Source organism: Corvus moneduloides, chromosome 1 (genome assembly GCF_009650955.1).
Source record: "Corvus moneduloides isolate bCorMon1 chromosome 1, bCorMon1.pri, whole genome shotgun sequence".
NCBI classification, from domain to species: domain Eukaryota; kingdom Metazoa; phylum Chordata; class Aves; order Passeriformes; family Corvidae; genus Corvus; species Corvus moneduloides.
Genome location: NC_045476.1, coordinates 100,693,538 through 100,707,159, shown reverse-complemented (window position 1 = coordinate 100,707,159; position 13,622 = coordinate 100,693,538). Strand labels below are relative to the sequence as shown.

The window sequence follows — 13,622 nt, the reverse complement described above, 5'->3', positions numbered from 1 at the left end:
TTCATAAAAAGTGCAAGGTAAGTGATGACTTTTAATACTCAGAGAAATTGTTAAACTTCTATTTCAAGCACTGATATTTCTTTAGAGTGTGAATCAGGATTTGCCTAAGCCTGGAGTTCAGTGACACATGTGAAATTGTGCTCTGACCTGACTTTTAACCAGATAACCAAACCACGGGATGTTTGGAAGCTTTGAGTGTTCATTGCCAAAACTTGAAGCTAGCTTGAATACCTTGATTAAGCAGGAACAACTGCTGTACAGAAGAGAGAGATACGTCCCAGTGTTTGCTTTCCACAGCATTATCCCGCTTTCATGAATTTGTGAGTTTCAACCTCAGAAATGCAATCATTCTAAAAGTACATGCTCCTTAATATTTAATTTCTTACCAAAATGGGCATGAAGAGTATGGCTGTAGGGGAAGCACACTCTTCTTATTTCTTGTTTTTATTTAAACTTTCTTTGATTTTTATTGGGTGCAGAAACCTATAAATTGCTGATGTTTACTAATATTCTTTCCAGGTCTCTCACTCATTTAACAGTTTCTCTGAGGAACTCTGAGTTGAAGATGTCCCTGGCCATGGCAGGGAGGGTAGATGAGATGGTCTTTAAAAATCCCTTCCAACCCAAACCACGCTGTGGCACTGTGATTCCATGCCATATTCCTCATACCCACTCTGAACTGCATAGCAAAGCAGCCATTGTTCTCCCAGGGTTCTACCAGTTCTGCCCTCTCTGCTGTTCCCACTCACTGTGCAAGCAGCTGGGTGCTCCTTGGCCTTCTTTTCTGATGTAGATCCCAAGCTCTTGTCTTATGTGTTCAAATCCTTTAGATACCAAAAGCTAAAGGCAGTCAGGAGTAGGCACGTGCCATGGCTTTAAGACAAAGCAGAGCAATGTGTAGTGAGTGCTTGTGCAAATTTCCTCACAAGAACTGGGATCCAAAGTCTTGCATTAAGCTGACTTACCTGCATGAAAATCTGCATTCCATTTGCACTTCTGACTCTCTGAAGATTCTGATAGGCCTTTCTATACTGCTGAAACAGGGATGGTGTGCAATCTCTCCAAGAAGTGCATGCACTTACTAACACTTAGCATTTTGGAAATTGTGGGAATTAAAGATTGTTTAAGTTACATCTGTTATTTAAATACTTAACAGTGAAAAATAAATATATTTTTTCTGTTTGCAAGAACTCATAGAACACTAACAAAGATCATAAATTCTGCAGGACTGCAGGAGAGATTAGTTTGGCAGTTCTTCCACAGTCCTGTGTTTTCTTTTGGTCCAAACTTGCTCTGGTAAATAGCATGTACTTGTAGACAGCAATAAAATTATACACTGTTAATTCTGTGTAATTCTACATTAGAAACATGTAGAAGTACGTGCTTGAGTTCTGGAATTTCTCTAAATTAGAATTAAATGTATTTGTCTCACTCTGCAAATTTTATATTCCTGATTTATTTATTGAAGGCAAACACAACAGCAGAGTGGTACTGGTCTACTTAAGTGTATCAAACTTGCCATTCTCAGGAGAATGTTTCAATTCCCAAATCTGCAAACTTTATAAATGTACTCCTCAAAAGTGTATTCTAAGGTGTGTGGCTTGCCAAAGGTTAATTGCTTATCCTGCTTGTTGAGGCTTACAGATTCTGTGTCTGTGTTCTCTCGTGGGGGGCACTGGGGCCTGTACCATGCTCCAGGGCCCACAGGGAGTCAATAGAAGCTGGAATAAGTTGGTTGCCGTCGCTGTTGTTCTCCCACTGGAGTCAAGCTGTATTTTTTTAATATATTATTTCTGTGTGCATACTTTGGCCAGCAGTAGTTTTTAAGATTAGAGCCTCTGTAACAATGAGTGAGAACACCACTTGCCAGCTTTGTTGTTCTGCACGTGGATATTCCACTTTTCTTTTAGGCGCAGTAGTTTTGTTGACTAAGCATCAGGTATTTTAAAGCACCATGTCAGATTCATATTGTATCAGACTTGGTCCCATTCCCCTTTTTTCTCACTAGGATCAGAATGATGTGTTACGAGAGAGCTGAACTAAAATAATGAATTAAAACAATCTACAGATAACTGCTTACCTCTCCTGAGTGTCAGAACCTCACAGTTGTTTTCTTGTTGCTAAAAACTACCAGAAGTTCTCTACAAACATGAAGTCACAGCTGGGTGCAAAGGTGGAGTGACTGTGAATGGGTCATTTCACATATCAGCAAAGGCAGCTGGCAGTAATTACTGAATTCCAAGAGAGTAGCTTAGTATTCTTTTCTGCTCGAGTATAAAACAGTTCCCCAAATGGTTTTTTCTGCAGTTAAGTATGCATTTAACCCATCCTTAGCTCAAGTTATGTTAACAAGTCACTGTAACTGTGTGCCTGCACTTTCTTTTCCTCTTATCCCCTTGAAAAGTTAAAAGTGACATGTTATTCAAGAAAACTGGATCATATTTTTTCCTCTGTCTCTCAATAATACTCCAGTTCTGAATTCATACCATGCTTCACAACTTGAAGGCCCTGGCCAGATGCAGTTGCTGCCTGCATTTGTTATGTACTTTAATGAGCTGCATAATGGTACATGCCTGAATTGTGAAGCTTCATTAAATTAAGATTAAATAGATTTGTCTCACCCAGCAAATTTCACAGAGGTAATTTACTAAGCTTATTGGAAGTTTAAAGTTATTCGAGCTGTAACGGAGCATATCATCCCCCTTTGGCATTCTATCGTGCTTTTATGTACTCATTTTTTGTATATGACTGTTGCTTTGTTTGAATTATATAGTTCATTGGCTTAGAACATATATTTAAACAATTTGTATCTGGCTTGTTGTCTTTTGTTTTAATTTAGAACTTGTTGCAGAGGGAACAACAATAAAAATCGCCTCTTTCTCTCTCCTTCCTCCTTCGCTTTACCGGGGCATCCAGTGGAAGCTTTTCTGAATGCCAGAGGAGATGACGATCAATGTGTTTTGGCCTCTTACCAAACACTTATAATTAATATTTTACAAGTGTTACTCAATGCTCATTTGTGACAGGCTTGTTCTGGGAGGATTCAGAGTTAATTGCTAAGCCAGTTAATTGACTTGTGAGTGTGAACCGCCAATATCCGATTGAATACTTACCTCCGATTCAAGTGGAAAAAAAACCCCGAACAACTCCCTGCTGCTGGTGCCATTTGCCACCGGAGTGTGAGGGACAGATAATCTGCTGCTGCCACTCGCAGAGGGCTGTGACTGTGTGTAAGATCAAAGCAGCTGAGGCAAGGTTGGGTCAAAAGACAGGGAGCCTTTGAAGGGAAGGGAAAAACCCGCAGATTGCTGAAAACAAGGTGAGGGGAGCATCTTCAGAAGGAGGAGTGAGCAGCTCAATTTTCTGCAGAGGAAATGTGCAGTTGAACCCACAGGAGGTAGATTTGGTTTGTCTCTTGCACTGATTGACTGAGGACATGAGCACATGAGAAAGTTTGGTGTTACTAAGCTGTGAATATAGTGAAAATGAGGAAGCAGTATTGATTATACTGTTACCATAAATATTTATAGTTTTGTCTTCTGATGATTTTCTATTTATAAAGCAGCTGATAAGCCGATGTTGAAGCACTGTACCTCTTGACACCTGTAACACCAGATCTTTACTAACTGTGTGAAATAATGGATGCATCCAAAATTGAACCCAGCTCCTACTTTTTCTTCTGAACAAACATTTCTCATCCAAGTGACTTAGCACATCAGTGGGAGTTCTGTTTTCCCAGTTACTCATGTAATCCACCATGTGAACTGATGCGTGGAAAGCACGGAAGTTAAAACAGGTCACCTAAAACAAGTGCTCTTCTCTTTTCTGCTCTCTAGTTACCAGCTAAGACAGGAGTTGTTTCAGCTCCTTAGTGCTAAGCGGCAGTGCAAGGAAGATGAAGACAAATGGAGACAAGAGGCAGCTGCCTTCTTCATTCAGGTTGCTTGGAAGAAACAGCTGAACCATAGCCCTCTGAAATCAGTTCCTTCATGTAAAAATCTGAAATCCGTAAACAAAACCAGCTCAGCCATAAAAACCAGCAAGCAGTCCATCCTAAAGCAGATCTATGGTAATTTTCTCTTCGCTATAATTTATTTTAAATAACCATGCTTTTATTTTTACAACAGTGCATTCATCTATGCACTTCTTACCTAATTATTAAGGATTTCAACTATTTATAAAAATTAGTCTGAATCTCAGGTGTTCTGGGCAACTGTATTTTTGTATCAGGTTAAAAAAGCCGAACAACTCTGTGATTTAAAATGGCTCCTGCTAAAGCTGTTTGAATCCCCACACAGCATTGTTTCAGCACAGGTCTTGAGCAATCAACTAATTCCGTTGCCAGAGCTGCTCACATATATCAATGTGGAAAGAGAACAGAGCAGTTAAGCTGGGGATAGCTGGCTGTATCCATGCAGAGTGGCTATCTGGATCATGGTTTGGTTTTTTAAAGCCTTGTTCAAAACATTTTTTTTTTGTTTTGTACTGTTTTAAAAATATTTCATTTGAAGAGTATATTCCCTGTTGATAACCCTCCTGTATGAAGATATGTGGTCTTTATGGAAAGAGCAAGATTGTTTTTTATAAAATTCTGCACTGCTTTTCACTGTGCCTGAATGTGCATGTGCAAAGGAATGCATCTTCAAGAAAAGGCAGAGGAAAAGTATTGCTTCTAGACCCCAAGTTCCTGTACAATGTGGATCACTGATGAAGTAAGGATATGCTAACTATAGGTACTTTAACAGGTGGTGAGTCACTTCTATCATGGCTCTGTAGCTTAGACCCAAAAAGGGTAAAAAAAATAAAGCTAATAGATTTATTTTCCTTTTTTTTTTTAATAGCAACTGCAAGATGTATTTTAACTGTAGTTAAATTTCAGTTGTGGTTGTCACAATTTTCTGTCATACAGTGTCTCATGAGTTTCTCCATAATAAATGAGAGTAATTTTTAGGATAAAATAATGCTGTAGCTCACTGAAATAGATTGTAGGTATACATCATCACATGTTTATGTGATAAACAGAGAGATGTTCACATTGTTTGTTAAAGGACGTTCTCAGGAAGGCAAAGCGTGTCAGTCAACAAGACCTCCTTCTAAGCTGAAACTTTCTGATGTGCAGTTGGTCTCAGGTAGGACACATCCATTTTAAGAATGCTTAATTTGATGTTTATATACATGAGGTTGGTTTCTTCTTAGATAAGAAAACAATGTTCTCAAGGACTGGGCTCTCTTATCAAAATATGTAACTACTACCGAACTGTTGTGATTGCACGCTCCTTCTTTCACTTTTGGGCTTAATTGAGCACTGCACTTCTATCCTTATGTTGAGTCATTTAGATTAAAAACTTCTTTATTAAATGTCATTTTTCACGCTTTTTAAAGTGTCTTATGCACTTACTTGGGGTTGGGAGCTGTGGTAATGTTGGTGCTTTCACCACGTGAAGGTTTAGTGCCCCGCTGGGCATTTGGTGTTCCTGGCTGTGCTACACCTTGGTCAGACAGGCCACAGCTAGATGGGAACACAGCAACTGCTTCAAGGAGTTGAGTTCAGGTAGTTTGCAAAGGGATGTAAAATACATTTTCCAAGTAGTTTAACACAACTCCAAAGTCAGAAGGAAATCTGACAGTGGACCTGTCCTTGAGTTTGTTAGAACTGTAGGTGAGTTGCTGCCTCACGAAGAGACAGAGGCCTTTTTCTTTCACTGTCTGAGAACTGTTTTAATTAAGAGGCATACCCAGACAGGTGTTTGATTGCCACCTCTTCATGCAGATATGGATCTAAATTTTAAAAGAGCTTTTAGCTCTTTTCGTTTAACTTTACAGGACAACAGATCTCCCTGTCTTCTGAAGTAAAAAGGCTTTCTCTTGAGGCTGGAGTGGCCTTTGCTTTCATAACTTGGTGACGAATAGGTTAGTGATAGGAACTCTGCCCAGTTCCTTTAGAACACTACCTACTTTTATTCACCTAATAGGAGCTCAGGGAACTTTAGCCCTTACTTAAAAGACAATAACATGTTTTTCATCTGCCTGCCTTTGTGCATGACAACATTACGTTTGTTGGAAAAGTTCAGAGCTGTCAGTGGCTAATGCCAGATACTCCGTTTCTGACGTAGGTGCCTGGAGTAGGTCAGAATAGACTGTTCAGTTTGATTCTTCCCTTGCAGAAGGTACATTTGGGAAGGTGAAGGCTGACTGTCAGCCCGAGCTTTAATGTTCATAGAGCTTATGGAAGACGCGTGCAGTGACAAATCTGTAGCAGGGACTGACACACAACTCAGGCAAACACTTTGGAAGAGGGGATATGCAGGTGTTCAAAGGAAATGTTCAGTAAGGCAGGCAGAAGGTGACAGGTACAAAAGGGATGGGATATACACATGGGGTAGGTGCTTTGGAATATTCTGGCAAATAGGCCCTTTAAGATTGTTGTCATTAAAACATTTCAGAACCTGAGATTTGTTCCTTTTCTAGTATTTTTTAAATTGAATAGATTACCTTTGTCAATTCAGCAAGTGGCACTTAGAGAGGTGCTCTGCAGCAGAACCAGCATAGTTCTTTGTTTCACTGTGGACATTAAAGTGTGTTCAGAGTTGCAAAGGAGCAGGTTTTGCAACTCTTGGCATTAGAATATGTCCTTAATATGTGCTGAATTCGCACCCTCAATGAAACACTTGGATTTGCACTTGGGATGACCCTGGGTAGAATGGGATAAAGCACTGAAATGTTCGCAGCTAATCTTTACAAAACTGGGAAAGGAAAACATGCATGTTATTTGTAGCACATTACAGGAAATAAAAAAACATTGCATGAGCCCAGACATTCACCCAGACTCAACTGGGAAGGGTCAGCTGACATTCATTCTTGCTTTCTAACAATTCAGAGCACTCACTTTAGCCCTGGACTAGTTTCCCTGACTTTCTAGAACAGGCCCAATGCCTACCTCATGTTGCTAAACATTGCTCAACACAATCTCTTTCTACTCTTCAGCAAATTCAGCCAAGAGTGTTGTGTTAGTCTGGAATCCTTCATTAATTTATGGGGGTAAATCTTAAGCTGCACCATGAGAGGCTGCTGAAGTCCGACACACACAGCAGCAGCATCAATGTTCCATACAAGCTGTACCCAGTGCCACAGAAACCAAATTCTATTGAGAGACAATCAGCAGTGAGATGCCAAGAAAAAAAGCCCAGGGGATTTGCTGCTTATGAAATCTAGAACACAGTGTAGATGAAGCCTCTTTTCACCCACTAGTTACTCATCAAAACTATTTTGTTCTTTTACAGTAAGCAACCTACAGTGTGTTAATTTGCTGGAGAACATGGGAAAATCAAGGCAATATTCATACAACATGAGACCAACCACTGCTGCAAAACCAAAAAATGCAAGACTCAAGCATTAAGCAAGACCATGTTTGGAATTTAAAATCCATTCCAGTACAACTGTTATCTTTCACAATGTATAAGCCATCTATGATGTATTAAACTAGAACATTTGCAGTTTTGTATTATCACAGCATTACAGACCAAGCAGACTTCTAAGGAGCTGGACTCAATTTTGTGTACAAACTGGTTTTTAAATGCAACTGTTAATTTCTTTACCAACACAGGATGAAATCTGAATTGCATTTGAAGACAGAAGATGAAGCACTAAGCCTAGTATTGCAATAAAGTTGCAGGGGCTATCAAAGCTCTCCATTGCAAAAAGTAGGAATTTTCTCCTCAAAGAAGAGGGAAACTGTACTAAAGATGTTACATTTCTGAGAGACAAATGTTCGATTTTACATCAAATTCATTAAATTTATTTTGAAATCCAAGCAGGAATGGAAGAATAGCCTTTGTTCTCCACTTCTCTACTAAAGAAACAATTGTTCCTTAGCTAACTATGGATTTGGAAGGAAATGTAGACATGTTTACAAAGAACACTCACTAAAGAAATTGCTTTCACAACCTATGGAAACTATTAGGGCTGCGTTTTCTACCCTTTGAAATTATCACCGATTTTTTTAAAAAACTATTTTTCTATGTGCATGAAATAGAGAAGCAAAAAAAGATGCTATTCTAGGGAAAAACGGTTCTTTTAATAGCTTTGGAGCTGCCACAGTGTACAGTATTTACCTTGCACAAAGTATTTAAAAATATGAACTCAGCAAAAAATAAAAAATGTTACTTTAAAGCATATTGTTTTCTCTTTTTTTTCTACTTGATACTACACAATTCTTTTTAAAATAATGTGATGCTTCAAAATAATAGATGAGCAGAGTCAATTTAAGTCTGTTTCTCTGCAAGCTCTTCAGCATCAAGGACTGGATTTTCTTTAACACCCCTCACTGTAGTCACAACATTTTAGTAAAACACCTTCCAGTAACATCTACTTGCTTGAAAAAAAGGCAATAGAAGTATTGCAGTTCTCTGTAAAATTTTTATTGTTTCACTTACAAAAAAATTGACAAGCTTTGTTCCAACATCTTCCATTCAAAACTAAATAGAAGTAAATGCTTTACAATAAATGCAATTCGACCTCTTCAATATACTGTGTTTATAGGGCCAGGTGTCTGGGGATGAGAGGCAAGGTAGATGTTGAAACAGTAATGGAGGTCTGTGAGCCACTGCTCCTGAACTTCACCACTCTTCAGTGTCTAGGAAGAAGGAGGACAAAAGGTAAAACTCAATTTCCCCAACAGCACTTGCAAAACTTGGCTTTGTTTTTACAGGTAATCAGGTGCACTGTTAAAGGTACAAGACAGCCCTGTTCCCCTGCACACAGTGACATTGTTCCTCTCTTTTACACATTTCCACACGCTGTGTCTGTTAAAGCCCAAATAATAAAGTGTTACAACTGGGTACACTAAGTCATTACATTACCAAGCGTGTGAGTTACACCAGATGTGCTTTCCTTACTCTTAATTAGAGTGGCTCACTTACTTTCCAATTCTGCAATTTATAGGCAATTAAAATGCAAATGAGCATGGTTCTACCAGTGCAGGAGAGCTCCCCAACCCAGTCTAAGGAGAACTGCTACCAAGAGACCAGCACAGCCCACAGCCCAGGAATTCCCTCTTCTCAGGATTTGTAGGTGGCTTACAAAACCCAACAACAACAAGCACAACCCACCCACAAAGGAACACCACAAGCATTGGTTGTGACATTTTCAACACTAAAGGAAAACAGCCCCCTCCTAACCTGCAGGTTAGAGAACCTCACCATAATGTCTTACATCTGCTTTCACCACCACCATTTTAAAATGGCTCTTCTTCAATGTTTGAACTAATTTTTAAAAATAAACACGACATACATGTAGTCTCTGGGAAACAAGTTTCATACCATGATGTCCTTGATGATCTGTTGCACCAGAAACTCATTTGTGATCATGTGGTTCCTGAGCTGCCCATGCTGCATTAGTAAGCGAAGCAACTGAGCAACAATGGGCAGCTCTTCCCGACAGATCCTGCTCACTTGCAGGCTCTGCAGCATCAGCCTCAGTAACCGTGGCAGGAGTGCTAATGCAGAAATGCATGATCCCCACAGCATATCCCTGAGAGGAGAAGATAATCAAGACTGAAATCATAGAGGACACACTTTTCAAGGGTGCTTCTGTGAACTGGCTGCATGGCTGTACAAGGAAACCTGCTTCTGTGGATTCAATCACACCAGCTGCATTCACCATAATTAGAGGCAAAGCAGAAAATTTGCACCAGAAAATGCCAAAGTTGAAAATATTCCAAAATTTTGTACAGCACTGGAAAAAAATAAAGGCCCTGCCCTGGAAGCTACAAATATTGCTGAACCTCTCATGCAGTGCAATTTCTGCTTGATAACAGCTGCAAAGAGGTTTTTTGTTCAGTCATTTTTCTGGTACACCTGAATCTTTGTTTAAGATTCATAAGAAATTAAATAATGGACTCATTTCCTTGTGATATGCAAGTCATTAAATACATTAAGAGGAGGAGGACTTGGGCTTTAAGTAAATTTTCAGGAAGCTTTTAACAACTTTTCTGTGTATGGAAAAGTTTGACCTCTTTAAAGACATTTATGCATTTCAGGTGAATTTATTTGAATCCATTATCTGTAGCTTTTTGGTTTTTTAAATCAAATGGATTTAAAATATCTATGTAATGTATCTATGTAATGATGCCTGAGAAGTTTTGTTAAAACTGAAACATCAGATCAGTTAAGAATATGTACTCATAAAGCCAAATTCTTTGCATGGTGCTTTTCAATGTATCTAATGAAGCTAAGGTTAAAGATTAAGGTATAAATATCCAACTTTACAAAATCAGGATGGTTTTGACATCCAAGTAGAACAATTTTAAATGAAACCTTCTTCACTTTCTGTTTTAAGTAATTCCTGGTAACTTTGCAGATGTTTTTCTTAAGTCTACATAGTGATTTGAAGTAAGCAGAGAGACAGGAAAATAAACTGTATGTGTGTGGAGGTACCCTGTCATGTCACGTCTCTAAATATTTGTGGCTGCAAAGACAGAGACAAGATGGTAAGAAGAGCAGCTTTACCTTTTCTGCAGATGTTCTGCATCTTCTCTGTCTATAGTTAGCAGAAAGTACAGAAGACTGTAACAACAGGAGGCCAAGAACCTGTGCAGGTTTTCACTTATGATGCAGGCTTGATCCAAAAGCTTATTTATGGCACATAGAACAGATCCAGCTGTGCTATCAGGTATTACAACCAATCCAACCTGTATTAAAACAAGACAAAAAAACAACCCAAGTTCATCACTTTATACAGAAGATTTTTTGCTGGGATACAAGCAAACCTAGAGCTTTCCTATGGTGACATGTATTACTTTGCTTCTGATCAAACTCTACAGACCACTGCATTTTTTCAAATCCCTACTTTCCCAATAAACTGCCACCCATACCAGCAGAAGGTTAAATTGACATCTTCATTCCATCCCTTCTAAACAAACACTCATCTCAAACATATCTGAAAAACACAGCACTGCTTTGAGCCTTGCTCTGAATGACAGTGCAGGCACAATCCATCTTCTGGGCAGAACAGGTCTTTCCTTTTAAGCATCTATCATGGGACTGGGAAGGCCTTTCCAGTCTTGAAATGGCAGTGAGCAGTCACTGAAGTAGAAGGAAACTCTGATTTATGCTACAGAAAGGAAAGCCTCTACTGGATTGTCACCAGGGTGAGTCTCCTTTGAAGCCCAACAGGAGCTTTATGAACCGAGGTGAAGCAAAGCTAATGAAATATGTGGTGAGCCCAAAGTGGGGTGATGCTCTGCTGTTGTTAAAGAGAGAACAACATCTTGAGTAAGGGTTTTATAGGCACGATAAATAATTTAGAAAAAATTCTTTTTTGTGTAGAGGCAGTGAATTTGGAAGCAGTTTAAATTTTGAAGTACTGTGGAATAAGTACCCTAGATTTTTGTCTTGTAAAGCCATAAAAACATCATGCACTGCTAGTGTGGCACCATTTACCTTTAAAAAACTATTTAAGGAGTTTGAGAATAGTCTGATTTGCTCACCTGCAAATACACTGTTTCAAGCTGACAGAGGGAGTTGGTTCACTTAACAAGGTCAGCTGTTTCTTTTAGAAATGTTTAGAGATAAGATCAATAAAGTACAAGCTACAGAAATGTGAAATGTATTTCATTCATACCATTACTTGTGAGAGGTAAGACATACAGAACAACTACAGGCTGAAACTTTTAAATCCTTCCAGCCTAAGACACTGGGTGTATTTCAAGGCCATGAGCACAGGTCACTGTCCCAGGCTGACCCTGTTCCAGTCAGGTGCACAGGCAGGAGGATGATGATGGTCCTGCCTGACAGAAGGTGGGACTGCAGCTGTCACCACGACCCTGCTGAATACTACAGGATACTGAGGCACCAAACAATAAAAACCAATAATGATCTTCCTGATCAACCATAAATAAGAAATAATGGCAACAGTCTAGATGGATATAAAGAACCATCCTGAAGACCTGAGCCAACACTACTGATGGAACGTGCTGGTCAGCAGTCTGGAAGTTAATGTGAACAGAGACATTTCAATTTATACAAATCCAGTAGATGAGGCTGCTCAGATAAGTTCCCATATAGGATGTTGCCTCCATGGTGCCTTTGCTCCCTGTGAAGCAGCAAGTTGGAGACCTTGGGCAGCAGCCTTGCCAACCTTAAAAATCCACTTAACTGTTTGCTCTCAAAGGGACAGGGCACTAGAACATATAAGCCTTTTCAAAAGCTGATTTAAGTCAACACCCACCCCCAAAAATCCAGACTATGGTTATAGGTAAGCTACTCCCTCTATGGAAGCTTTGGTCTAGTAACTTCTCAGTATGGCCCCATACAGGGAATTGCAGACATTTGTTAGGTCACAGAACCACCCTGACAGGAGGGCAGAGGCAGACCCTGTGGTCCTCCCTCTCATCAGGCAGCAGCACAGGTAACTGCAAATTCTGTCCCTGACCCTTCTGTTACCCAGCTCTGGCTTTGCCATCCCCATCCTCAGCTCAGGCATGTTCAGGATTAGAAGACAGGCTGTAAAACCCAAAGAATGGGTCAGGTTGGGAGGGACCACAGTGGGTCAGCTGGTCCAACCTCCCTGCTCCAGCAGGGTCATCCCAAAGCACGTGGCACAGGATTGTGTCCAGACAGTTCTTGAGTATCTCCAGTGAGGAAGACTCCACAACATCTCTGGACAATCTATTCCAGAGCACAGTTACCCACACAATAAAGAATTTCTTCCTCACATTCAAGTGGAGCTTCCTGAGCATCAGCTTCTGCCCATTGCCTCTTGTCCTACTGCACAGCACCACAAAGAACCTGGCTCCATCTTCTTGGCATAGTTTAGATACTTACATATAGTGATGAGGTAAAAAACCTCATCTAAATCTGCTGGTCGCTCTTTTGAAAAGCAAAGCAAACCAAGAAGTGTTTCATTTATGGCCAAACTGCCTTGAAGACAAGCTGAAGTATTGACAAATCTGAGCAAAATTACTCATCAGCTTAGCTACCAACAGTTATGTATTTTTTAAACTCACCCAAATCTTGCTTAAAGCTTTTGCAAATGCTGAAATTATACATGAAATACATAGGATAAGTGGATTGGGGGATTAACGAGACTGTTAGCATATTTATCACAAGGAAGTTTTAACATAGAAGATAAAATGGTACCTACCAGATATTTACAGATGCCAGTCTGGAGAATGTCAAAACACTGACTTTGTGAAGGTATAGTGGACAAGCTGTGACAGATCACCTGTTTTAATAAAACAAAGTTATATTTAAGCACTCCAAATGCAACCAGCAATCACTCACTGTCATACTTTGCTGACAAACCTAAATCCAAAGTACCTACAGGAACACATAGCAATTTTGTCTCAAAGTACTGATTCTTTACAGTGTGTAAGACTAGCGTTGCCAACATGAATTGCTCAGTGCTTAAAGAGATGATGGTCTACACCATTAGGTTTTTTGGGAAAGGGTCTCTGCATTTTATCTGTGTAATAGAAGGCCAAAAGTTTTCAAGTCTATCAAGCAAGAGTGCCCTACCAAGCCTCCAAATTCCTTTCCACATAGCCAAAGAATTTCAGAAAACAACTTCCCAAATAACTGCATCAAGCATGAAACAGAGGGATCAGAGTGAAACAGAAAAATAAT

General features: G+C 39.6%; 2 protein-coding genes across 13 annotated transcripts in view; one reads left to right on the top strand and one right to left on the bottom strand.

Moving 5' to 3' along the window:
- INVS (inversin) overlaps window positions 1-8,172 on the top strand; it is an 85,027-nt gene extending 76,855 nt beyond the window's left edge. For 6 of the 8 annotated variants that reach the window (XM_032120148.1, XM_032120130.1, XM_032120166.1 and 3 more), the window contains 3 exons: window positions 3,837-4,069; window positions 5,049-5,129; window positions 7,281-8,172. In XM_032120148.1, the coding sequence (XP_031976039.1) occupies window positions 3,837-4,069; window positions 5,049-5,129; window positions 7,281-7,396 (430 nt within the window). In that variant the 3' untranslated portion in view covers window positions 7,397-8,172. The remainder of the gene's footprint in view (window positions 1-3,836; window positions 4,070-5,048; window positions 5,130-7,280) is intronic. The other 2 variants (XM_032120140.1, XM_032120184.1) reach the window with 2 other exon arrangements.
- A 223-nt stretch (window positions 8,173-8,395) lies between these two features.
- The window catches only part of TEX10 (testis expressed 10), a 55,762-nt gene continuing 50,535 nt past the window's right edge, over window positions 8,396-13,622 (bottom strand). For all 5 annotated transcript variants that reach the window (XM_032120199.1, XM_032120225.1, XM_032120218.1 and 2 more), the window contains 4 exons: window positions 13,141-13,221; window positions 10,506-10,687; window positions 9,318-9,528; window positions 8,396-8,632 (listed from right to left, as the gene is read on the bottom strand). In XM_032120199.1, coding sequence (XP_031976090.1) covers window positions 8,519-8,632; window positions 9,318-9,528; window positions 10,506-10,687; window positions 13,141-13,221 — 588 coding nt within the window. In that variant the 3' untranslated portion in view covers window positions 8,396-8,518. The remainder of the gene's footprint in view (window positions 8,633-9,317; window positions 9,529-10,505; window positions 10,688-13,140; window positions 13,222-13,622) is intronic.